The sequence below is a fragment of the Eleginops maclovinus genome, chromosome 1, assembly GCF_036324505.1.
Source record: "Eleginops maclovinus isolate JMC-PN-2008 ecotype Puerto Natales chromosome 1, JC_Emac_rtc_rv5, whole genome shotgun sequence".
Classification (NCBI taxonomy): domain Eukaryota; kingdom Metazoa; phylum Chordata; class Actinopteri; order Perciformes; family Eleginopidae; genus Eleginops; species Eleginops maclovinus.
The window spans coordinates 6,941,777-6,969,754 of NC_086349.1; the positions used below are offsets into that span (position 1 = coordinate 6,941,777).

General features: G+C 39.1%; 1 protein-coding gene across 1 annotated transcript; it reads left to right on the forward strand.

Annotated features, from left to right (window-relative positions):
- Positions 1-14: 14 nt before the first annotated feature.
- On the forward strand, positions 15-27,978 carry itchb (itchy E3 ubiquitin protein ligase b). Its single transcript, XM_063878497.1, is given in 25 exon segments — positions 15-168; positions 5,030-5,122; positions 7,056-7,197; positions 9,234-9,358; positions 10,667-10,801; positions 13,075-13,120; positions 13,215-13,402; positions 14,450-14,667; positions 14,669-14,754; positions 15,581-15,676; positions 16,875-17,049; positions 17,601-17,670; positions 18,547-18,631; positions 18,790-18,918; positions 20,658-20,730; positions 21,556-21,627; positions 21,813-21,901; positions 22,073-22,232; positions 22,342-22,475; positions 23,229-23,369; positions 23,520-23,640; positions 23,803-23,907; positions 24,784-24,880; positions 25,134-25,206; positions 26,153-27,978. Coding segments are annotated over 24 exon segments (2,730 nt in total). The 5' UTR covers positions 15-168; positions 5,030-5,052; the 3' UTR covers positions 26,253-27,978.

Consider the following 27,978-nt stretch of genomic DNA (forward strand, 5'->3'; position numbering starts at 1 on the left):
GAGGGGGAGAAGCATGCGCCCCACCTTGTTTCGATCACGTGACGCGAGCTTACGAAGATGGTGGAAGTTTCTTCTTCCTTGAAGTGAAGCTCCGACTGAATTCTAAACACCGAGGGCTAGGAGTTCACTGCAGCATTACCAGTTTGGGTTTATAGACTTAAAAATAGGGTAAGTAACTACGAATTATGTATCAGCGGTGCTATTTCTTTAACATAGCCGTTGGACTTTGGGATTTCCAGCCAGCCATTATGATGACACGAGCTAGTAGCTAGCAGCTAGCAGCTAGCCCGGCTATGATGGCAGCAGGCTGTCAGAGCTGTTGACCAGCTGACATTCAACATGTACCCAGCAAATCCTGACAGAACACTGCCACAGCAAATACACACACTATTTAACCAAAGTGCAGTCTGTTGGCTAACCAGTACATACTGTTCGTCTCTGTACGGCTAACTGAGCTGCGTTAGCTCCTTATCCAATCCTATTTGGATTAAATTATGTAACCTTTACCAAGCGTCAGTAAGTATAGCATGCTAAAAAGGAAATGTGCGTATGAGGTATAATGATTATAACACGCTGTCAATAATCAACGCACCTGCTAGCTACTGGTAACGATGGACTTAAAGGTATGGCAGTTGTTTTCCTTTAGCTACTTGTTTGTATATGTATAAAAACTTATACAAACAAGTAGCTAGGATATTTAGCTGATGTAAGCACAATTATTGAATCTATAACAAATGGCTGTTGAGCTGATTAAACCATTTCCTAAACAGCGTCCCCCACCACAACCAATTCTCCCTACAGAGTTTTATCTTCTTAGATACATTTATTAATATAGGAGCAACCAATAAGCAAACAAGGGAACAGACAGAGGTTTCATTGTCACAGTTATTACGCGTCAGCAACTTGGCAATTTGTTTGGTTCTCTTCAAATACGTTTGTTATTTACAGGCAAATGTTTAGTTTTGAAGGGAGTTTGGTTTCTATTTTCCTGGGTTTCCCTCCTGAAATGTTTTGGCTATTAATAATCCATTATAACATTTCCTGACCTGAATGACAGAAGTCATGTTTCAGACCTAGTTTGTGATCTTATCAAGTGTTCAGTCATTCAAGACATTCAGTAGACTAGATTCTATATTTTTGTACTTCTAAACACAGAAAGGAAACCATGAATGACGTTGGTTAATGAGAATCTGTTACTTAGTGTGAATGGTGATTCATATCAAAGAGACGCAGGAGAGTGTTGTATGCTGTTTCCTTTTAGCGTCACAATGGAAGAACCGGTTTGTCTCTATGTAATGACAAATTTAGTCTCCATGACTGTATGTGTTGGCGCCCTGTACTATTGCTTTCTCATCATGGTGTTAACAGTTCATGAGTTAACCAGTTAAAGAAGACAAAACACAGCCAAGAAAATGGGGCAATTTAAGCTCAAATTCAATTTAAATACCTCACAGAATCACCAAGCAAAATCCACTGGCCTGTGGATGGATGTTATTAAGCTGGTTTAAAAAAAAAAAAAATCAAGTCAAAGTCAAAGCAGGACAATGAGGAGATTAATATTCAGAGAATACCCTCATCTAAAAACTGCAGACGGCCTGATGGCGAGGCTGCAAAGTCAGCGGTTGCTATAAATTATTGACAGAAACTAAAGCAGTAGCCAAAGTGAAAGTTTACCCAGGAGTGCCTCACTTCTTTCTGCTCTGCCATGTGCATACTGGAAAAAGTTAGACGGAGGATAATACATTATTCAGTGACACACGGACTAGGTTTGAGGAAAGATCACAGGATTTTTCTGCCAGTGATCCCTTTTTAAGTGACATTTGTCAATGGTTCAGCCTTGCAGGAGTTCCAGAGGTCATATCTGTTCTGTGAAAGAGCATTAAATGACTGGTGTTTACTTTTTATGAAAGGGAGAATGACCTTCCAAATTACTGTGTCTTTTAATGATATCTCCATTACAGTTACAGTGATTATGTGTCAGTGTTATCAAACTGAAAGCATAAACATTAGGTGTTTGGGTCAGTCCCCTAAGGTTTCTTTCTAACTGCCAGTTTACAACCATGTTTGTAAAAAGTCTAAATCTATTACAAAGGAGAAAAATATACACATTTTTTCCATAAGAAATTTGTTTTATGTTCATCAGTAAAGCACAAGACAAGCATCTACAGATGTAAGTTTATCTTTGTGTTTAGTAAGGCTGCACCTAAAGACTCATTTAATTATCATTTAATCCGTTATATTATCTTCTAGATAAATCATTCGGTATATAAAATGTCACAAAACGGTGAAAAAATTGCCATCCTTACTCCAGAATCCAAGTTGAAGTCTTTAACTCTCCTTACTTGCTGAAACAGAATTTTCTTTCATGTTTGCACGAAAAATGACTTTGAGGACTCCACAATGAATCTGAATGTTTTCTACATCGCAATATGGACTAGTGCAATATTCAAGTCGTATGAAGTACAATATTACTCTGGGGCCCTATTATGTTGATTTTCAGGTTCATATTTGTATATTGCGCTTTAACCTAGATATTTTCTCGTGCTTTAATGTTTCTCATACTGCCTGTGCTGCAGAACCTCTTTTTTCAACCCTGTGTTTGAAACCAGAGACCAGTCTGTTCTGATTTGTTAGCTGGCCGTCTCTGTTGTGATTGATCATAACAGGCAACATTTCTATTAAATATTTGGTTTTGTATTGTGGAGCTGCCTGGATAGCATAGCCTTTAAATCATATTCAACAGATTTGTTTGGTACAGATCATCCTAAAAAAATCAATATCATTTGATTTTTTTAAATGACAAGAGAATCACGATGCCAAACTGATCAACCCCACCAATAGTTTAAATCAAATCTCAATTCCAATTTCAGTCAAAGTAAACGCAATTAGTTATTTTTTCCTAATTGATCAATTAACAAAATATTTAGCAATCATTTTTCAGTTGGACTTATCTATTCATCAACTAATTTTGCATCTCTAGTGTTATTTATTTGGTTAAAACACCATATCAACTAATTAGTGGTCTTGTTTATAGGGTGTTGCTAAGAGACAGGAAAATGTAGGAAATCACTTACTAAATGTATGATTATTTAGGGGGAACTGTATTGGCTCCAGCCCCCTGTTGAAACCTCGTATACGTAGATAATGATGGATATATCCATTTTTCAGAGACGCTTGTAGGTATAACCCTTATACATTTGGTTGTTTAAGGTTGTGCAGATACTGTGGCTCTATTTGCAGTCAGGTGTATTTGGCCCTCAGGCACAGAGCAGGGGCCTAGGCACAAGCTGTGTCCTTTAAAGTGGAAGCTGCTCTGCAGAATGTTTTATACAGGCAGTATTTCACAGAGTGCAGGCCTGACCTTTGTCTTCCTTTGAGTATCTTTTTATTACCTCCAATGATGGTGCAACGTCCACATCTGTGAGGTCACTAAATGCATTTGGCGGACACTTTGGTCCAACGGGAAGTAGAAAGAGGAGAGTTACATGTCAGAAAGATACAGTCAACAGGGTAAATTAAAACTTATTGTGGCTTGGGGAGATATGTTGATTTTATTTTATGGCTGGTTCATACTCTGAGCAACTGCAGACGGAAATTATATGGCTTCAGGCAAAACAAGTGCGCGTACTGTTTTCGATGTGCACATGAGGTCATTTTGAGGCAACAGGAGAACATAATTGTGTGTTAGTCATGTTAGCATCATTGTGATATAGTTGTATTCATCATAATTTGCTTTTCAGGTGGAAAATTTGATGGTTAAATAACAGATAATGTGCATTAAATGATCCCGCTTAATACAAGGCCACACACTAAATAAACGACTGGAGTCACATTGATTAAAAATAATGTAATTGTAATGATTGTATTGCTTTTGCTAAGAGAAACCTAATCTATTCCAATGTGTACCAATGGCGTCAACTGCTGCAACAGCAACGTAACTTTAAATGACGGCAGCACTGATCAAGGTTTTTCTATAACTTTCCAAGTCTTTTCTTTTTGTTAACCACTCTTTAAAACTGCCAGAGCCCATACCGTGTTCCTGTTAACTTCCTGTCTGCCTTCTTCTGCTGAGTTCTTTGACATCCAGTACTTTTGTCTTTTATCCTCTTTCCTTCCCTGGCACTGTTTTCCTTTTCTTTACTGGCGACAGTTTAGCCATCATGAATCCAATGTTTCTCCACAAACATAAAAGTTCATGTTCAAAAAGTATTCCATAATGCTTTCTGATGGAGAAAAATGAATGATTGTTGTCCACAGCTGATGTTAAATCGATCTGAATTCTTTCTGAGGATTGATTTGACTGCACATAGTCCCCTAATCCTCCTTAGCAACGGTCATGTTATGCTTAGCAGTGGTCTGTTAGCAAGTATTACCGACCTCTGAAATGTTCAAAATGACATATCAGAATCGAGTATTCATCCAGACCATGTAACAATGTGTCTTAATTTTGAACTGCACTTGGGTTTAATGCTTAATTGAAAACTGGATGGTCATCATCATATTTTTTCCACCCATCAATCCTGCAAAAAAATCAATTACCCTTACACAAATGTAACATAGCCCAAACAATATACACAAAGATGTTCATATCAACCATGTGCCAATACAACAACAGCTAATACAAATCTTTTTAGGTATACAGTCTCCAAATGTTGTTTGTTATACCCAAACAGTATTAGTAGTTCCACAATAACAAAACTAAAGGAAAGGGAAAACCCAATCAATACATAAATACAATATCAATCAAGTGCAGTCCATATATTTCCCCCCCAAAAACCCCAAATGTTACAATATTATGTTGAATTAAAGCAATGTTATGTATACAGATTTACTGTAAGCAGGAGAAAGCTATGGGCAATTGGTGGAACATGTCGTACATTATTACTGTAGGGATGTCTTTTTAACTTGTTGGTACTTTGTTTTTGTTGCCAGTCTTGCATATTGTGGGCTTTATGTTAATGATGTCCTGTGTGGCAGCAGTGTGAAAGTGATATGTCTCCACTCTAATGATGTGTTGTCTGTGCTGCAGGCCTTCAGCCCAGCCCCTATGTCATGGCAAGTGGAGTCACCAAGCCGGGCCCTTCCAACGGTCACCCTATCAAGGCACAGCTACAAATCATCGGTAAGTCTTTGTCAAAATCAACTCCTTCTCAAAAATTTTGCTGGTATGTTTTTAATTTTCCCATTCCCAAATGACCTTTCCTATCAAAAGATAATAAAATAAACCTAAAATAAGAAATGCACAGGTGCTACTACTACAATAAATGTTGTCTGTATTCCTTTTAGCTGCTTCAGTTTCAGATTCCTGCTTTGTTCATGCTGGCTCACTGTCACAGCTAACAGGGATTGGCAAAGCCCCTGACACACTGAACTAACATCAATTGAAACTGGAAGCCTTAGGACTGTAAAAATACAAGCCAGTGTTTTGATACAAACTTTAAACCCAGGCATACACCATTCACTTTGATTCTACACAGCAATGGCATTGTGAAAATATCCCCAAATGAGGATGAAAAATAGAAAGAGACTCTGTGTTTGCCCTTTTGACTTCAGTCTTTGTAGTCCTCTCTTTTGTGTCTCCTCCCGTGCGCAATTCACTTGACCTGAACAGCCAATCAGAGGGATGTATTTTGCTACATCAGCCTGCTATGGCTCACAGGATAAATGGTTGGCCACCAATCAGAGCCATCGTGGTCTGACCCCCCCTCCCATGCACTCCACATGTGAAAGTGCCCTAGGCTAAGATACTGAACCCCAAATTATTCCCCTAGGTGTGTCCAACAGTGTGTGATCTCTGCAGAGGTCTTTGTATGTCACATTAGATGAAAGTGTTACCTAAAATAAAATGTAATGTAATGTAATGGACACACTGCAAAAACACTGGCATCATCGACGCCTCCAACTTTATCAACATTCAATAATCGACTTGGTGTGTCAGCCTTAATGTGGCAAGCCATCTTTAGTGTTATTAGTAACACTTGTTCTTTTCCTACGATGAAATGTCAACATGTCTACTTTGATGAAGGTCAGGTTGTGAGAACTAGGACAAGGTCTGTCTTCTTTGCTCTGTGTTTTTAAAGTAGTACTGGACAGAACGTGTTATTGTCGATGCATTAATGCTCGTTATCAATCTGGAGATCTCAAAGCGTCCCAAAAAAATATTAAACCACATTTATCACATTAAGTTCGACGCTAACTTCCTCCCGTAATTGCAGTGAGGATTTGTACCATGGTAGTGAAAATGCAAAGAAGCAGAGGATTTAGCACAAGCTACATGTATTGCACTAGAGAATACTGGACATCAGTAAGAACCAGCACTGCCTGGCTGTAACGGCACTCATTTGCTTTGGGTGTGGTGAAAACGGACGATAGATTCTATGCAGTCATGCGCTAGCCCTTATCTTGATTGGGAAGCACAGGATTGGGAAGTAGCGGTTATATTCACCACTGTAGAAACAGAAAGTGCTCGTAATCTGACAGCACAGCAACAATACTACCGTACGAACATATGTGTAGCGCACATTATACAGAGGGGAATCACTGCGGCTCTCTGTGAAACCGGCTTGGTTGATGTTTTAGCTAAGTGTCGGAAAATTGCCCAACTTTATGCAAAACATTCGAAAACAAATCTAAACTAAGCTGAGGTGTAATAATAAAATATAGGATATCTTTTACCAGTTTGTCACGCATTTCTTTATAACCAAACCACACATGTTTTATCTCAACCCGAAATACAAGTAAATATAAGTATTTTGAACTTGTGATTAATTATGATTTATCAAAGATTATCCTTGTGATTAAAGCAAATTACATTTTTGAATGATTGACAGCACTTCTTTCAGTCTGTGGTTTCTCCGTTATAACATTGCCTCGGCTCCTGCCTCCCAAGCTAAATATATTCCACACTGGTAAAATCCAGATTTTATTGCGGTCGTGTTCCCTTGTTCTGCTTTTTCAATATAAAAATGTGTGCTGTTCCTGAATCATTGTTTTCTTTTTTGCCTTTTTCTTCACCACCATGACTGAGTGTCCTCGCTTCCTTCTCCCTTTTTCAGTGCTATCTGCAAAGCTCAAAGAGAACAAGAAAAACTGGTTCGGCCCCAGTCCCTATGTGGAAGTGACAGTCGACGGCCAGTCCAAGAAAACTGAGAAATGCAATAACACCCACAGCCCCAAATGGAAGCAGCCGCTCACTGTGTGAGTGAAAGCACCAGCATTCATGATAATCTGAATTTTGGTATTCTGTTGCTAACACGAATAAGACCAGATTTGTGTCAAACTGTATTTTAAAATGCAAATGCTCACTCTGCTCTGCTGACTGCATGCTGGGTTTGGGATAGTGAATTCTAATGTTCACAGAAACATCTTGCAGGGCAATTTACTCAGCTTTGATCTTACCCTTATTATTATTATTCACCCTAATAAGTTAAATGTTACCAGTCTGGTGTTCCAGATAGCTCAAAACAACCCTAAATCTGTTATTTACAAAAGCTTGTTTTTTCAGGTTTTACTCTAGGATATATTTTATGTGTGCACACATGGAAGTTAAGTAGGCCCTATCCTGCTATTGGGGGTTTTCCCTTTCCTGTAGTGTTCTAAATCGGTTTTTGTTGGTAGATGGTCTGCAAAGGCTAAAATCTTCCACATCCCCCCCTGCCTGAAATGCCTCCATTGGACTCCTGTGTTTGTTTCCGTAACATAGTGACGTCACTACTGGCACTTCTATTGGCTAATGCTCCAACACATTGTACGCGAGAGGCTAATGGGTGGGACATCTCTCACTAGTTGACCAATGGAATGTCTGTTGATGGTCTTTGTGTCACAAACGGTGGTGTGTGTTCCCAAAACTTGCTAACATTCATCGGAGTTTAAAGGAAGGGATTGTGAAACCAGTGTGTTTTTTTCATTTGGCATTTCTCATATCTTGATAAATGACTGCTGACTGAAGTATTTTGGCAATTGCTCATCAGCATTTCCTCAAAAAATCTGCCCAGACGTTGAAGAGTTCTTCCAATGCATAGAAACACAGACTCCCTTATTATTGTATGAAATTGCCGGTGTAACATATGATTCCGATCGAGACGCTGGGCCTCCAGCAGTTTCCAGTGAGTCACCAGGAATTCAGGAAGGATTTTTTCTCTGTAGTTAAACTCTCGAGTTAAGGATAATGGTGTGTACAGTTTAATAGATAGATGCTATCTCTTAGTGGTTGGCACTTAAATATAAAATGCCTCACAGTGGTGAGAGAGTGTGTCCAGTTCATCTACAGGAATCCTATTTCTAATTAATACTGCAGATACACACACAACCCAAGACTTCATGCAGTCCTACATATTGACACATCATGTCCTCTTAATTTTAGCCTTTCAAGGATCTTCTGACCTTCCCAATATAGAATGCTTCAAGGTGGCCTACTTATTGTGTAACAAGTGTTTACTATGGGTTGTAATCAGACCTGACCCGACCAGGCTATAAATGATACATGAACTAACTCCTCTGTAATTACCTTTAGAAAATATAGATAGGGAGGAAACTAAGAAGTCTAAGATTATCGGGATAAGTATTTTGTGCATCTACTGTGACATGTTTATATGCTTTAATGTTCAGAAACCTCTTTATTTCTCTCATACTGCCTGAGCTGCAGCACCTCTTTTCACCCTCTGTCTGAAACCAGAGCCCAGTCTGCTCTGATTGGTTAACTGTCTGGCTCTGTTGTGATTAGGCTACCGCCTGATATGTCCCTCCCCTTAGCCTATCACATTGTTACATGGTGATGTTATTATCATACGGAAGTAAATAAAGGAATCCAATCAATGCATTACAGGCAGGGGGGGTGGAGTGTGTGGGAGAGACACTCCCTCTGCAGGGAGTTTGGGAATTTTAGCCTTTGCTGACCATTTAAATGCACAAAAACCTATACAACACACTATAGGAAAGGGAAACCCAAAAAGCACAATAGGGCTCCTTTAAAGTAAATGCCTCTAAAATGGGATGATGGTGAACTGTGAGATGAATCTAATTTTGTAAGCTGTGATTAAGGGACTAGCAGTACCTCGCCAAAAGGAGAGAAATAGTGCTGCTCAGTGAAAGGCCTCTCAGCTTGAAACTGATTGTCAGTGAAGTCCTGACAGTAAGCCCCCAGAGGGCTATCTGAAATCAGATCCTCTGTGTACATCGGTCCTCCGATAGTATCAATGCATTGCTCAAATAAATTGAACTGTTTATTTCTATAGGATTGTGACTCCATTCAGCAAACTGGTGTTCCGCGTGTGGAGTCACCAGACGCTGAAATCCGACGTGTTGCTGGGCATAGCCACGCTGAACGTCAGTGACACGCTCAAGTCTAACGAAATGAAAAGTGAGTGAGAATCATGCATTCAAACAGATGTATTTATTCAGGTTGCTCAGCTAAAATTAATTTCATAAGGCTACATTTAGCAGATCATGTTAGTGTTATAATTTACTCTTTTGCACCTTTTGGTTCCCATGACATCCCTAAAGTTGTGTTTTCTTTAGAAATGTGTAATCAGGCACACATTGGTCTAAGAATCCCATAGGCATTCATTCAAGGACTCTGATGCTAAACAGTGCATGCCCTGGTTTATCTCCGAGTGTAGGGGTGTTTCCTTTTGTTTTCCTGAGAAAGAGGCTTACTACCAGCTACCCGCTTCCTCGTTCATTTATTTCACAAATGTAGAATGAACACGAGAAGTCTTGGCAAAAGTTTATCTGAGATGTATCTGATGTGGTAGATGACAAAATGTTGAAGGCAACTTCTAATTTGAAAGAAAACATTTGAGGCTTCTTTTTAAATGAGTGAACCCTCAAAAACAGGAAGTGTTCTAATGCCGACACATGTGGTTTATCTGACTTTTTAAGAGTAAAGAATATATATCAATAAGGCATTCCACTTAAAGATCCTGTAATAGGTAGCTGGTTTTTGTCATCGCCTTTTGCCACGTTAGATATTTAGGTTATTTATTATTCTTGGACCCTGTCCAACGGTGTTTAGGACAGAGCTCTGGGTTCATAGTGTCAAATAGCTGATTCATGTTCCATGCCAAAGCAGGAAAACACACTTATTTGTGTTTTTAACTAATGCTGTTGATGTATTGTGATTAAGGGTGTCTATTATCATCTGGCTGGGGACGACAGCTGGAAATGAGCAATGCTGGCTAAAGCTGCCCCATTTACTGTTTTTTGTGACAGGTGATTAATGGGGACTATCCACAACACTATAAACAAATAATCTAAACTAAGCTAAACGTAACTGTTCTAATAAATAATTAGTCATTGGAAATGTTTGGTGTTTTTAACAATGTAGTACAAACATTTAGCCAGAACTCAAACAGCATCCCTAACCGTAATTATTCTCATGTATTTGGATAATTTATTATAATTTAAAGTGTAAAAGTCATCTCCCTAATGATGACACTAAAATATACAATACAGTTGGTATTTTCTGTGATCCCTGAGTTGCTACGATGTCAACCTAATGGTAACTTACCAAACAGAGTATTTCCTAAGGTTTACAATCTAACTGCATTACCTACAGTCGGAGAATGCTAATTTCTCAAGTTATGCGTGCATCATTAAAAGCAGGCGTAATATTTCACTTGTCATTGTCTCACTCGGACCGTCTTGTGTTTTTGTGGTCTCTATGTAGTTTCTGAGGTGGTGCAGACCTTACAGCTGTGTGCAGACAGAGACCAGTCCGATGTGGTGGGAGACCTCTCCGTCTGCCTGGACGGAATGACCGTCGACCCAGAGATGTTCGCCACTGCAGAGGCCGACCATCACAGTGAGTCACAGAGCCAAAGCCTGTTAGAATATTCTCAAATTTAGGTTTATTTGTCATATGAAAAAGCAATTCAGATGCATGTATTTAGTCCAAAATCTAAGGAAAATGAGAAATGAGCTAATTTCCAAATGTTTTTTTTATTCTATCAATATCATGTCTTAGTTGCTTGAAGTTCATGGTTATGGAAAAATCAAGCAAGATGTTTGTATGTACAGTGGGGCAAAAAAGTATTTAGTCAGCCACCAATTGCGCAAGTTCTCCCATTTAAAAAGATGAGAGAGGCCTGTAATTTTTATCATAGGTATACCTCAACTATGAGAGACAAAATGAGAAAAAAAATCCAGGAAATCACATTGTAGGATTTTTAATGAATTAATTTTCAAATTGTTGTGGAAAATAAGTATTTGGTCAATAACAAAAGTTCATCTCAATACTTTGTTATATACCCTTTGTTGGCAATGACAGAGGTCAAACGTTTTCTGTAAGTCTTCACAAGGTTTCCACACACTGTTGCTGGTATTTTGGCCCATTCCTCCATGCAGATCTCCTCTAAAGCAGTGATGTTTTGGGGCTGTCGCTGGGCAACACGGACTTTCAACTCCCTCCAAAGATTTTCTATGGGGTTGAGATCTGGAGACTGGCTAGGCCACTCCAGGACCTTGAAATGCTTCTTACGAAGCCACTCCTTCATTGCCCTGGCGTTGTGTTTGGGATCATTGTCATGCTGAAAGACCCAGCCACGCTTCATCTTCAGTGCCCTTGCTGATGGAAGGAGGTTTTCACTCAAAATCTCACGATACATGGCCCCATTCATTCTTTCCTTTACACGGATCAGTCGTCCTGGTCCCTTTGCAGAAAAACAGCCCCAAAGCATGATGTTTCCACCCCCATGCTTCACAGTAGGTATGGTGTTCTTTGGATGCAACTCTGCATTCTTTCTCCTCCAAACACGACGAGTTGAGTTTTTACCAAAAAGTTCTATTTTGGTTTCATCTGACCATATGACATTCTCCCAATCCTCTTCTGGATCATCCAAATGCCCTCTAGCAAACTTCAGACGGGCCTGGACATGTACTGGCTTAAGCAGGGGGACACGTCTGGAACTGCAGGATTTAAGTCCCTGGCGGCGTAGTGTGTTACTGATGGTAGCCTCTGTTACTTTGGTCCCAGCTCTCTGCAGGTCATTCACTAGGTCCCCCTGTGTGGTTCTGGGATTTTTGCTCACCGTTCTTGTGATCATTTTGACCCCACGGGGTGAGATCTTGCGTGGAGCCCCAGATCGAGGGAGATTAGCAGTGGTCTTGTACGTCTTCCATTTTCTAATAATTGCTCCCACAGTTGATTTCTTCACACCAAGCTGCTTACCTATTGCAGATTCAGTTTTCCCAGCCTGGTGCAGGTCTACAATTTTGTCTCTGGTCTCCTTTGACAGCTCTTTAGTCTTGGCCATAGTGGAGTTTGGAGTATGACTGTTTGAGGTTGTGGACAGGTGTCTTTTATACTGATAACGAGTTCAAAAAGGTGCCATTAATACAGGTAACGAGTGGAGGACAGAGGAGCCTCTTAAAGAAGAAGTTACAGGTCTGTGAGAGCCAGAAATCTTGCTTGTTTGTAGGTGACCAAATACTTATTTTACCGAGGAATTTACCAATTAATTCATTAAAAATCCTACAATGTGATTTCCTGGATTTTGTTTCTCATTTTGTCTCTCATAGTTGAAGTGTACCTATGATAAAAATTACAGGCCTCTCTCATCTTTTTAAATGGGAGAACTTGCACAATTGGTGGCTGACTAAATACTTTTTTGCCCCACTGTATATCAATATATCATTAATCCTAGTGCCTCACCATTTAAAATGTTGTTAAATAACTAAATATCTTTTATCCTAAACTGCCTTCACTTTCATTCATTAATATTCTGAATTATAACTCCTTAAATGCGGGAGGGTGTGTTTAAATAATGCAGCGGTTGTATTTTATGTAAACAAAGTGAATTATTTTCAGTTTACTATATGCTAGGGGTGATTGTTTTAAAGTCTGATATATGGCAATGATTAGCAACAAACTGATTTTGATGCGTTTTTATGAATTTTCACAAAAAGACAACCCATGGAATCCCCCTATTCTTTCTTAGGGAAAAACCTTAGAAAGAATAGGGGGATTCCATGGGTTCTAAAAGGGACATTTTGGTGTATGGTAAATGTATGCAATCAGGAACTTACACTTGAAGCTATTTTAATATAAATTTGATTTGTGTTATGTTTCTACTTCAGGTACTTCAAACGGGGAATCCCAACCCAATGGGGATCATGTCACAAGGTGCAGTAACTTTAGTAGATTTGAACTTCCGTCATATTTGTAGTTTAAGTTTTTTTCTGCTTTATTAATCTCTGTGTGCTCTTCCTGCTCACAGGCGGAGTCGAGACAGCTCCCCTGCTGTGAGCGTGGACGGCGTCGAGCACAGGTCTTCTCCCAGTGGACGGAGGTCGGTGCACAGCGCGGGCTCTCCCTCTGTGTCTTCAGGGGGCACGAGGCCTCTCCGACCCCCCAGGCCCTCCAGACCTCCCCCTCCAACCCCGCGCAGACCAGCCTCTTCACCAGGTCAGACATTTACTGAAGAAAGCTCTCCTTCTTGACACTTTTCAACTAAGAAAGGGGGGGAAGCAAAGGTTGAGTGCTGTTCTTCCTGCACTGACTGTGTAGTCTGTCATATAATAATTGAGGTCAAGCATTTACCTGCTAGCTAAATGCTAGCACAAACAATATGAGGAAACATGTCATGTAGGTGAGTCATACAAGGCAACACTGAGGAAAAGCACAAATAATATGGCGGCAATGTGTCTGTGAAGGGAACAATAGATCTTCAGCCCGCTTTGATGAACATTTGTGTTTTTGTTCCATCATTCTGGTGTTTCTGCAAAATAATGGTGCAGGAATAACCCAAACCCAGAAATGAGTTAGCATTTAAGCCCTTCTGGGCTCTCTTATCTTAAAATCATGTTTTTTTTTTTAATGCGTTCCTGGTTAACTGCCTGATAAAGAGTTGATGACTTGCATTAACTTGGTAAATACCCCCCTTGAAAGTCTGAAGTTTCTACGAAGCCTATAAACAGCAGTTGCTAACAGCAGTTGATATGGAGTCATGTGACCCTGATGTAATTTGTTTATAGCATCACATTAGCCTTTTACTTCTGATTGCATTGACACCTTGATTATTACAAAAGTGGTTTATATAATATAACATATGATATATATGGTAATATGTGGAGATTATCCTGCTGAACACGACGTGTAAGCAGGGTTTTGTCTAAACCGGGTAACAGGGACACTGTGCCCTCTTACTTTTGGCGTCCCCCCTCATACCAAATCCATATTTATTTTTGCTTTAAAGTGGGCAAGCCGTTATTTTGGCCGGAAGTGACGCTAGCGCATCATACCACATTTTTCTAGAAAAAGCTAGATGTTAGATATGTGTTTGCCACATATTTCATTTTCCTATGAAATCCAGTGGAAATATCCCAGTGGCTTTCGTTGAGGGAGAAATTCTAACTTCTGGGTCGGCAAACAAAAACACATCATCACTGCACCACTCTATGGCCGTCATGGTCTAATGATTTAACTCTCCACAATGTCTGATTCTTTCCTCAGCATCTTCTAGCAGTGGCTCCGCAACAGCTGACGGCAGTGATGGTCAGTCAGGTTCTGACACACCGATTCGAACACCAGCCTCAGGACCTTCACCGGCCCCAGGACCTTCACCGGCCTCAGGACCTTCACCGGCCCAAGGACCTTCACCGGCGCCAGGATCAAGTCCATCAGCGGGCTCGGAGAGGAACTCTACAGCAGCGTCCAGTGCCGGGGCTGCGAGACAGCCAGCCAGCAGCGCCCCCCCCCGCCACCCCTGCTGTCACTCCGAGGGTCCCCGCTGTCAGCACCGGGCCCCTGCCCCCAGGGTTAGCCATCTTTAATAATCTTTGCAGAAGAACTTAGGAAGGTTTGGGTCAAAGTAAAGTTAAACGATATTCATTTATGCAGGTTTATTGTGCAATAGAAGTATTAAAGTGCCAGACAACTTTATAAATATGTTGTTAGGTTATATAATGAATTGAGACGACGAAAACTTAAAAAACGCAAACTTAAGCAGTACAAAGTTCAAGAAGGAAAAGTAGTTGATGAATCACTCGGAGGAGGATTACAGTCTGACGGGTGTTTTGCAAATTGGGTCAGCTTTGAGTGATTTAACTCAACTTTTCCTCCAGCACTGAGGCAAAGTTTATTGAGCGTTTAATATTTCCTGTGTGGATAAAGAGGATCTCGGAGCGTGAGGATCGTGGGATTACCAATTGCTTTGGTTTAGATAACACATCTAACATCACTTAAATCCAAACAAATATCTCAAATCAGACACAGACCATGTACAGGAGCAGGCACAAGGGAGATATATGCAGGTAGAGTTATGTTTCAGCCTTATGATAAACTGTTATTACGGAGAGGGGCAACATGTTCCCCTTCTGTGTGTAGATATGATCTACTCTGCCTTTGTCACCATCTTTTCTCTTGTTGTCTCTATTGGGTTTCATTCAGCCTGTAATTCCTCAAATTCTCCTTAGAGCTCTTTTAGTGCGTCATTGTGACAGCATCATGACCTTCACTGGCTATCTGCTGCTTTGTATTAGGTTGAATCATGTTGTGAATGTGTTTACATCCATACATCACCCTAACGGCCAGGGCTAAGCACCATCACCTGATATCCTCGATGTTATCGTCATGTTTATCTAGGTGGGAGCAGAGGGTGGATCAGAACGGCAGGGTGTATTTTGTGGATCACGTGGAAAAGAGAACAGCGTGGGAACGCCCTGAACCACTGCCCCCTGGGTAAAACGTCCTTCCCTTTTTTGATTTTCTTTTAATGACGGATTGTTCTTTTGTTTGAAGTTGATCGGATGTTTTCATAGGAAAGGAACTTTTGAATAAACGGGTCTCTCCATCTTAGAAGTTAATAGACAATGGCTCATGCTTGTTTAAAATCCTCCTCCCAAAAGTTTCAAAAAATGTCAAAGAAATACTTAGTTTTTATCAAAGTAACACAAAAGTTTCATAACCCCTTTGCACATGCATCAGTGTTGAAGTTGTCCTTTATCAACAGATTTATTCATCCTGTTTTAAGCCACACTTTTGAGATCTTATGCATTTTTATCCATGTATTTTAGTACACCTGGATCCCAAATGATCAGAGAAACAAGCATAGCCCCAAAAAAAGCCATTTTTAATGTGCAACTGCTTTTAGTGTATCCAAGCCATATTTAATCCTTTTGATTTGGAGAGGAGTGGGCATGTGGATAATTCAGCTGCCGTTTAAAACCTCCTGAAAAGTATACAAAAATATCCTAATGATGATCCATGATCCCTTGCTACATGAAAACGCCACCAAACTCCATCTTTTGTTATTGTTTTGAATGAGAGACCCTTAGAAAATGACATATAGCGCAATTCATTACAGCTTGGACAATTTCTCACAGAAATCCTCAATGTTTTCTTTAGCCACATATCATCATCATCATCATCATCATCATCATCATCATCATCATCATCATCATCATCACAATTTGGAATTAATTGATGCTGGCAGACAGAAAACATTTACAGGAGATGTAATAAATGTATATTTAATAATATTCAAAAACTAGTCACTGTAAGAGTTTTCAGAGTTAAGAGACTTCACACCTTTGTCAGAAACTGCTACAAAGTAACTTCGATTGGCATAAAATAGTTATTTTACACGTTGTTTTTTAATGCTGTTTGTCCTGATAAATCATCAAATTCTATATATGATTATTTACTTCATTCTGAAGCCTTGACGCATTAAATCATCCAAGCTTTTTCCATACACCCCATTATACCGGTAGGGTGTCTGCAATACCACCATCTTGTCTTCCTTAACACGTTTGCTCTTTTCCTCCTCCTCTTCAATGGGTTCAATGGTTTCAATATGGCAGAATGACTTTGAGAGTCTTCTGTTTTTAACCTTGCTCACTTTTCTCCTGCTGTGTTCCCTCGATGTATTGGTCCTCAGCTGGGAGCGTCGAGTCGACCAGATGGGGCGGGTCTACTTTGTCGATCACATGACCCGAACCACCACGTGGCAGCGCCCCACCATGGAGACGGTGCGTAACTACGAGCAATGGCAGCACCAGCGCAGCCAGTTGCAGGGGCACATGCAGCAGTTCAACCAGAGGTTCATATTCGGGGTGAGGACTTCCTTTGTGTTTTATGATACTATATGGTAATATAGGTCTTTATTACCTGGAATAGGGGCGGCTCAAACTGTAGAATCTTGACTTGAGAAATGGTAGGTTGGCGGTTCAACTCCCAATCTGATCAGTTACAGAGTCCTGAACATGGCAGCCTCTTCATCTGCAATATTAGTTAATTGGTGCACATTTTTATGTCGTTTCTTTTCTTGTTCTTTGAACTGTTCCGTGTTGTTCTGTGAAACAAACATTTGTCACCCCCATGAGTTTACAAAATGTAAAGGTTTTTACTGGAAATTCCTCTAATGCTGATGTTAGGTTTACAGTATGTTTGGGTCCTAAGGTTAATGACAAACACCAACCAACAACCAACAACCAACGGGCTTTAAAATGTTACTGATATTTATCAATAGTCTGACCTTTCCCTTATTTTATGTTTCTTTATGTGAAGTCACTTTTGTTTTTATTCACATCATATTAAAAATATTATAGATGTCTTTATGGTGCTTTGAGATTTATACTAAATATTCTTTCTCTGTGCTGTGCAGCTACAAGAGCAGGTCTCAGCCACTCAGAATAAGGAGTTTGATCCTCTCGGGCCTCTGCCACATGGATGGGGTAAGATCCTTTAAAGCTTTTTTAATTTTAGTACACCGGCTTGGGACCGTTAAATGCACCATTTATTTAGCTAGTATCATCTAGCTGAGCCTCTTATTTATTAAAATATACTAATCTGTTTCAGAAGAACTTACTTTTCTTATTATTTTAGAGATAATATAGAAACTTGTTGTTTGTTTAAGAAAATAAGCTTCCAATAATGAATCCTAACACTCATCAAGCAAACAAACGATACCACACTCTGCTGTTTGTCGGCCAACAACTCTGCATATGAACTGCTAAATCTGTAGTGTTTGCTAGAGAACAGAGATATCGGTGAAATACAGTTTCTAGTTGAAGAACAATTAGAATCATGTATATGATGTTGAGTTGTGTATTTACATTACCAGATATGTTTCAAACCAAGAGGAATCTCTCCTTTGCTCATGCTTCAGTTTTCAGTCTCAAAAAGACTTCAACCACATTTTAATGCTACAATTTTTTGTTCGAGGTTGTTTTTCACTATATGTTTTAACTATGTGATGGATTTGAGTCATTGGATTCTATGATTTTAAGTTGATTCTGAGATCAGTTGAGATGAAACTGCTTTAGTCAGTGTTTTTACCGGTTTAACTCTCCATGTTAATTTTAACGTCTGGATCCTTATCAGAGAAACAACCTGACAACATAAGTTGCAACTGCATCGGCCAAACACTGAATTTTAATCTAAAACAATTTAGTTGAAACCCCTAGTGGCATAATGATCGATATGTTGCATTTAAAGATTGTTTTAAAATGGATCAGGAACCCTAAATAGCTTTGATGGTATACACGTTGTCGATAATAATAGTAAGTAATTGTTCAAATGTTTGTCTTTTTGCTAATGTGTCCTTTCAGAGAAGAGAACAGACTCCACTGGCAGAGTTTATTTTGTACATCACCCTACGCGAGCAACACAGTGGGAGGACCCACGAACACAGGGGTTAGTACGAATATTGGAAAACCATTTTAGAGGAAGATTATAATACAGTATAATGCATGTAGCACCAGCATTATCTGACCTACTTTTGTTTGCTGCATTATATTAGGTTTTTCTGAAACAGTCCATCACTTATTGTTGATCTTGTTTTGTTTTTGCAGTTTGCTGAATGACAAGCCTCTCCCTGAGGGCTGGGAGATGAGGTTCACTGTAGACGGTATTCCCTACTTCGTGGATCACAACAGGAGAACGACCACGTACATCGACCCTCGCACTGGAAAATCGTCACTGTATGTCCTCTGCCATTTTGTGTCTCCTACCTTAAAATATTCACTGTTCACTTAAACATTAACCAAAAAGTGGTGCGGTGATGACACATTTTTTTAGTCATACTTGTAAGTAAAAAAGCCAATGGGATTTTTCCATTGGCTTTTGGATTATTGCAGAAAATAAGAACTCACAAGCGTTCATCTACGTTTTGTCTTCAAGGTATCAATAATAATTATTATATATCTATGTTGAACAAGGACCATGCATAAAATATAGAATGTAAATAATAATGCAATGTAAATATGCTATTTGTAGCTAAAAGCATTCCATCAGTCCCCGGGCAGCTACACACATGACAATCAACAAACATTTCATAATGCCTATGACACTAACAAATGAAACCAAACAAATACAGATGCATTACATAGAAATGATAGTACATCTGTCAATACAAATATAATTGTACTTTTCATTTAAACTAACATCTCAAATGTCAGCAACATTAATGTTGGCTGGACTGGTGGCCTAAAATCTTTTTTTTCTGCACTTTGGGAAGAAGTATGAAAAACTGTGCAGGTTCTAAGATCAGCTGGAAGCATATTCCAATGTTTGATGACTGTAAATGATAGATTAGATTGTGAAAAGGCACAGTGGGTTGGTTAAAGTAACTAATGGTAGCTCCTTCTTGGATACATTTTGCCAGAAGAGACTGCCGTTAACATTCTGGCTTTGGTCTTTCCAGCTCTTCTGCATGCCAGAAATGAATGAGTAACAAAGAAAAACAACATGTTTACCTATTGCTAATGTGGTTTTTTCAACCCAAAGTATTTTACTTGTATTGGCAGGTAGTTCTATTCTACCAGATACAACCGTTTACACAGATCTTTGACCAACTGAGTCACTGTCTCTAAAATCCTTCTTGTATTTTTACAACCTGTGATGCACTATCCTGACGTGGTATTCTGTCAGATGTAGCACCTCAGTTGAGTCATGAATATAAGTTCTGACGATAATAAGACTTGAGAGTAATTGCTTTGGTTACAGTGGTGGAAAAACCAGCTTGGTGAATGTGACAATATGAACTGACAGGCATGTTAACACAAATTAACCTTTAAGATATTTACAACCTTGCACATTTGTGTGTGTTATTATGCCTTTTTTTTACAAGAAGGTCACTATGAGAGCACATGCGTACACTTTGGCCAAATGACATACCTCACGAAGGAAACAAAAGTGAAATATTAGCCGTATATATGCAACGGGATTGCGTTCAGTTTAAAATTGCATGAATCCGTCCTTGGTCCACGTTGTAATGGAAAGTTCTGGAGCAAGGACTCAAAACACAATGAGAAGACAGGAGAGCGCGACTTGATAGCAGACACTGACACCAAATCCAAAGTATTTATCTAGTTCTAGACAAAACTTTTCTCAAGGGAAGAGAGAAAGAGGCAAGCGAGGTCGCAAAACCGAGTGCTGGCGATGGGAGACAGTAGCGCGTCGAGGTCAGGTGCGTGAACATTGACTATAGGACTAGAGTGATTACCTGGGTAAAAAGCAGAGGCCTAGGAAAACATTTTCCCTCAACACACTTCCAAGTTTCATAAAAGTGGCTATAGTATTTCTTTCTGCTGACAATCAGACACGCAAACCCGTCCAAAAACACAGGAGGAGATAACAATTTAACAACAGGGGAAAATATACGCTTCGGCTTTAAGGTCTAACAATATTGAAACTCTTTCTGTCTTCACTGCCTTCACAGTGAAAACGGACCTCAGATCACCTACGTTCGAGACTTTAAAGCCAAAGTACAGTACTTCCGATTCTGGTGCCAGGTAAGAGTCGTAACAGTGCACGCTTTAATATGGGTACTGTTTACTTATACTTTAAGTGAAGTTCTTCTTTGAGCCCATATTTTCTTTTCCAGCTGTGATATAAGCATTGGTAAATGTACGCCTTATTTAGAATATGATATTGTATTTATGATTTTGTAGTACAATGTGGACATTTAACCATAACATCTCATCTTTATATAAACTTTTGTGTTGTCTTTTATTTCTTTTTGGAATTTTGCTTTAAGTTAATATGTTTATATAAATACCTTTTATGTTATTATTTGTGTCTTTTTTGGGGGGAAATTTTACTGTAATTTATTATGTTTATATAAATATTTTTATTTTGTCTTTATATTACACATTTTTACTTTAACTTCTTTGAATAATATATGTTTATATATATTATTTCAATTTATATAAAAAATAATTGTATTATCTTTTTTGGGACATAACTTCTTATGTTTAAATAAATACATTTATGTTGTGTTTATCTTTTTTAGGCATTTGCTGTTCATTTAAAGAGTATTTTATGTTTGATTGAACATTTTCACTTTTTTAGTTTATATACATTTATCTTTATTTCATTATGTTTATATTGTGTTTTTATTGCACATCTTAACTTAAACTTCTAATGTTTATATATGTATCTATTCTATTTTTTATTAACTGTCACAAAACCCAATTTGAGTCCCCAGAATTATAAAACTTATGATTTTGTGATTGTAGGTCCTTTGAGTCTTGTCATACACACTCTTGCTCAATGCAGTCTGTGTCGTCTAGAAATCATGTTTGTTGAGCGCTTCTGATATTTCCCCTTTTCACCAGCAACTGTCAATGCCTCAACACATCAAGATCAGCGTAACCAGGAAAACCCTGTTTGAGGACTCCTTCCAGCAGGTAGAGTGTGCCAAACATGTCACACGAAGTTTACGTTACTACAAGAAGTTGTGCTTTTACACTTCCCATCATTTTTATGATTAATCAGATGCTGTTGGGATTGCTCTTGTGGAAAACTGCAATAGGCTACTGTTGCGCAATACAGTCACTACATCCCCACTCTAAATTCATTGTCTCTATTTTAGATTATGAGCTTCAACGCTCAAGACCTGCGAAGGAGGCTTTGGATCATCTTCCCTGGAGAAGAAGGCCTCGACTACGGAGGCGTTGCCAGGTAAATTAGATGGCTTATCGTAAATGGTTGTGAATATGTAATCCTGAGTCTTATCCTGAGTCTAATCTTATCGCAGTTGACTTGGTCCTCCTCTCAATAATCATCTGGATCGTGTTTCCGGTCTTGTTTGAGTCCGCCCTTTTCTCAAGACTCTGTTCTCCTCTTTTGCAGGGAGTGGTTCTTCCTGTTGTCCCATGAAGTTTTGAACCCCATGTACTGCCTGTTTGAATATGCCGGTAAAGATAACTACTGCCTCCAGATTAACCCCGCCTCCTACATCAACCCTGACCACCTTAAGTATTTCAAGTTCATCGGACGCTTCATTGCCATGGTGAGTCATGTTTTATACGTTAACATTTTTCGGCTAATGCATTTGTTAAGTTTAAGGGTTTGGTACTGCTCAGATTACAAAGAAAGCATTGTGTATTTCTGTCCGTCAGGCTCTTTTCCACGGCAAGTTCATCGACACAGGTTTCTCACTGCCATTCTACAAGCGCATCCTGAACAAGCCCTTGGCCCTCAAAGACCTGGAGTCGATCGACCCGGAGTTCTACAACTCACTCATGTGGATCAAGTAAGTCGACTTTTCAGATTTACACTCTGAACGTATCAGACACCCTTGACTAGTTTTCCACGTCTTGTTGAATGTATTCCTTGTGTTTGTGGATGATCTCATTTTGTGATGTCAGACTATGGCTCAGAACGTCCATTTGGTCACACAATCCATGGTTAATCCAGGCTAAATCATAAGCCTTTGAGAGCGTCTGAGTCAAGTCTGCAAAATGGATCAGACTATACTATAGTACAGCTAGAAACGTCGCAAACAAGGAATTTAAGAGCAAAAACACACCTGAAATGACAATGCGTTTATATATCTCAATGCTAGGAAAACTTCAGGGAAAATTACAGCAGATAAACACACACAATCCGGTTGGGCTGTTTAAGGAAAAACAAATCTAGGTTTGATATCACAACCTGAACACATATTTTACCCAAGAAAAACAGTTTTAACCTCTAATGTTCTTATTGGGGAGATTCCAAGAAGAGCTTAAGTTATTTTAATTCTATCAAACCAATACAAAATGCACCAATCCGTCACAGATCAAAGGAGTCTGCAATTATGCTGCTATCACACATATTAGACCACTGTACTCAAGTCAAGTAAAGTGAGATTAATTTGAACACGGCAAAAATAAGTAACAATCATTTTTAAAGTATTAACTTTTTGCTTGAATTTGGAGACAAATCCTTAAATGAATGGATTTTAAAACATAATCTGTTTCATCTCCAAAATCATATAAATGATCAGAGTGTGTTAACTCTTTAGGGATAACAACATCGAGGAGTGCGGGCTGGAGATGTTCTTCTCCGTCGACAAAGAGATCCTCGGGGAGATCTCCACCCATGAGCTGAAACCAGACGGGGGAGAGCTCCTGGTGACAGAGGAGAACAAGGAGGAGTACATCAGGTAAAATATCTATCAAGTTCACTCAGCCTTTTTTTTCAGCTTTTAATAATTAACACAGATATTATGTCTGCATGGTTATACTGTGTTGCGAAGTGTTGCTGACTTTAGTGGAGTGTAACGTGTGTGTGTGCCTCTGTCTCCCCCCCGCAGGCTGGTAGCAGAGTGGAGGCTGTCCCGAGGAGTGGAGGAGCAGACTCAGGCTTTCTTTGAAGGCTTCAACGAGGTCCTCCCTCAGCAGTACCTGCAGTACTTTGATGCTAAAGAGCTCGAGGTAGAGAAGAAGCTGCACATAAGAGCTTGATTCAACCTCACCCTGCCTAACATCTTGAATGCACACCCTGAACTCTACGTTTGTGCTGAACTATACGTAACAGCTTTAGTTTTAGATGAATAATCAAATCTTTAAATATAAATACCTTGTGTCTGGTTACAGGTGATGCTGTGTGGTATGCAGGAGATCGACCTCGCAGACTGGCAGAAAAACACCATCTACAGACACTATGCTCGAAGCAGCAAACAGATCGTCTGGTTCTGGCAGGTCAGCACTCACCTAATAAACTTTATTTACCATATTTATCAACAAAAAGATCCACAGGGGCAGGTCAGGCAAACAATCATGCAGTGATATTTGCATGCTGTACAAATTAGTTATTTTCACCACATTTAAAAAGCTACATTTCTCCATTGCATATCTTTGGTATGACAGGAACGCTGACTTTATTCAGGACTCAATGTTAGCCAATTTTTTGCAACCTGACCTCACTTAATAAAATGACCTGTTGTGAGTGTTATGATAAATACAGCTTTATGAAACTTTACAACTGCAAACCATAGACTGGGGGCTTTCCTAGATATATTGATAAGATGATAATCTGGGAGTTTCGCCCCAAAATTCGGACTGTAATCTTGAAATGTCAAAAGCATTTGATACAAAATATTTACATGTATTTTTGCGTGGTTTTCCTTAGAGTCTTAATATGGTCATCTTTGAGGGATTTATGACCATTAATATACATTTTTGAGATGTCTTGCAACTTAACTCTGTAAGAAATGGTGTCAGTCCAAAAACATGTTAGACATACAAGGGAATGGTCATCATTTACTATACGTAGAGTTTTCAATATTATGTTTTGAAATCATTGCATTGAGGAAGCAAGCCAATCATTTTGATCAGTTTATCATCAGTTTTTAGATGGTTCACCCTTTTGGTTTATGATTAATCTGTCTGTTCATTATTGGTAAAAAACAAACAAACAAGAGAAAGAGTGTAACCCACCCTCTCTCTACTCATTTTCAATACTTTTATTTGTTATGCTGTTAATACAATGCAAAATTGATGTATATATAATGTATGATTGTATAATTTGTCCTGGGCATTTAAGTGTTTTAACCAGCCTGCCTCTTCGTCCCACAGTTCATAAAGGAGGCGGACAATGAGAAGAGGATGAGGCTGCTGCAGTTTGTCACAGGAACCTGTCGCCTACCTGTCGGAGGCTTTGCTGACCTTATGGGTAAATGCATCAGTATATATGACTTTGTGCAATAATTCCAAAGTAAATTAAATATGCACCTAGGTAACGTTTTTATTTTCTGTAAGCATGTTTATTGAATTGATTTCTTATGTTTATTAGGTACATGTCTGTTTGTTTTTACATCAGTTTCTTACTAAGATTGTAAAGCTAGGTATCGGTGGGATCTCACTGTGTTAGTCCTACTTTGTTGTGTATTCAATTAATTAAATAAACTCTTCTTTTTACTTTACAGGAAGCAATGGTCCACAGAAGTTCTGTATCGAGAAGGTGGGAAAAGAAAACTGGCTTCCCAGAAGTCACACGTGGTAAGTTCATGCAAGCTTCAATAGACTCTGCAGGAGATTTACTCGGGGTGAATCAAACCCAGAGTCGATACTGTTACTTAGCGAAAAAATGCTATTGATAGCTCAGACTTTTAATTGCTTTAAATCACGGCCCTCAAATGGTCATAGAACTTTTCAATACATTTTACACAAAGCTACAAAATACAAAAATGTATTCAAACCAGTGAAAATGTCCTTGATCAATAAGGAGTCATTCATTCAATCTAGCTCCAAGACAGTAAACAAGGCTTGTTTAACATCATCCGAGGATTTAGGGAATCCAGCCCAGTGACGCAACACATTTCCATATCCTCTTCAAACTGTAAAAAATAAAAAATGTCCATACCTGATAGGAAAAGGGGTCAAAACTAAAGAGATAAAAGGTGGTAATACTTTTATTTTGCATCTTAAGGTAATGAGTGAAAGCATACCCAACAACAGTGTAATAAGCTGACAGGCAGCAATAGAAGTCACATGACATTATTCCAAAAACTTTGTGGACGTAAACAAACCACTCTTATGAGTTTATAAGGAATATAAAGAGCCCAGGCATGGAGACATATTTTGAAGGTAAGGAGTTGTTTTCTTTCTTAATCCGGATGATTACCACTTCTGTGCACACCTTTTAGGTAATATTAAACTGTAGAGAACCAATCTGATGACGTTTAGCCTAATTGTTTAGTCAATTAAGCCTGTTTGTAGCCGTTAATTGTAAGAACTTGTATTGTTTACCCCTTTAGTTTGGTCTCTTAGCTTGGGTGGTAGTTATATTGGGGATCAGCTACAAGAAAAATCCTCATAGCCCAAAGATGAATGGGTATTAGGAGAATGTAGTTCATTCAGAGTCTTGCTCTTTCCACTCTTACTTAGGCCGATGCCAAGCTGATGTACAGTAAAAATATATATATTTCTTTACTTTATTTTCCAGTTTCAACAGACTGGACTTGCCGCCGTACAAGAGCTATGAGCAAATGAAGGAGAAGCTGCTGTTTGCCATCGAGGAGACGGAAGGCTTCGGACAGGAGTGAGAGGAATCAGGAGGAGTTTGATTAGTGGGTGCAGGACTCTGAAGGAAAAAAACACCACCAGTGTTCAAATCAGGGAGCCCCTTCAGAGAAAGCGGGTGTTTTCATTCTACTCATGCATGCACGCACGCACCCGTTTGCTACTCCTACGGGTGCGTGTGTGAGACCGTCGCCTGCATGTTGTTGCTACGGAGCTGGGATTTTTGGTCTGCCCCGCTCGCGGCAGGCCTCTCAATGCTCGATAAGTACGTGAAAAATTGTGTATTCTCCTGAACCTGAAGCTGCTCCCATCTCTCAGAATGTGTGGCAAATTGTGCATGGGATCCTGAAAACGCACCCTCCATAAAATCTGCAGGATATCTCCCCTCCTCTCATCATGTAACGGCGAGCAACGGGGGGCAACGGAGCTACAGTTGAAATCTTAAAACCAGAAAGGGCTCAGGTTCTTAAAGTAGAGTCTTGTGACTTTGACCATGATTTAATAACTATAAGTGTTCATTTTAAGATAAGATTGAGAGGGTGTGCTTTTTCTTTAACGGGGTTTAAGGCACAAAGAGTAGGATTTGTCAGTTCGAATTTTGTTAACACATTTAAATTCAGCCCCGGTCCAGATCCACACACTTCTAATAGCTCATAAGTGATGATGAGACAGAATTTATTTTTCTATACATTTGAGAAAAATCCTACTCATTGTGCCCTTTTTAAAATTTCACCAAAAAGCAAACTTTGTTGCCCTAAGATTGTTTATCATGTCCACATTTAAAATCGTGAAAAACGGTGACTTTGATCATCACATCTTTAAATCTCTCACACTTTCACTCTGCTCTTGACTAAAGTGGATTTTTTGTGACCATGTAAAAAGATAGCTTAGTTGCGTGCCCCATTTTAATGCTTAAATAACAGACAATCTTGGTGCTGCAAAGAGATTTTTGCGACATGTCTAAACCGCGCGTAACAAGAGAGAAACTTATTTTTCGGTGTTCTTTAGTATTTGATCTGTGAATCGCTTGATGATTGTGAAAAGTGTTGGAGCCTCCACTATTTGAAAGTAGTGGGAAATGTGGACAAAAGAAATTAGACTGACCCTAGTTTTATAGGGGAAGAGTTTGGTCGCTGTTATGGGAAGGGGGAGTCTTGGATTATAGAGAATTCTGGGAGTATTTTATAAGTTATTCGTGTTAAGATTAGCTTCAGAGGGTTATTTTTAATTCACGGGGTGATAAAAACAAGATCCTGAAAAATCTAGTGGGAATGAAGTATTTTAAGAGATGTCTGAAGTACTCGAAATGTACGTCGATTAATGTCAGAACTTTAAATTATTATTTTTAGAATGCAAGTGAAAAACACCAAATGCAAGTCAAACCAAATCTTGTTTTTCTTTTAGTTTAGATAAAATCTGAAGTGACTTTTTGAATGCATTCTTTGCAAAAATCCAAAAGAAATTGCAAGAAAATATACATGTAGCATTTGAAGGAGATTGGTGAACATATTGCCCGACAGCCTACCACAAAATGAACAGGAACATGAAATGACACTCTTTTTATTTTCAAGAACTCTGTCAAATGATATATTTAAAATGTTTGTTTTTCCTCCATACTCAAAATATAGTTTACCTATTTACTTCATAACAGTCAAAATCCATCTGATGTCAGTTTGCTTTTTCAGACCGAGACACTGATTTTAAATGTATGTCTGACACACAGAATAAAATAATACCTGTGGCAGTTTT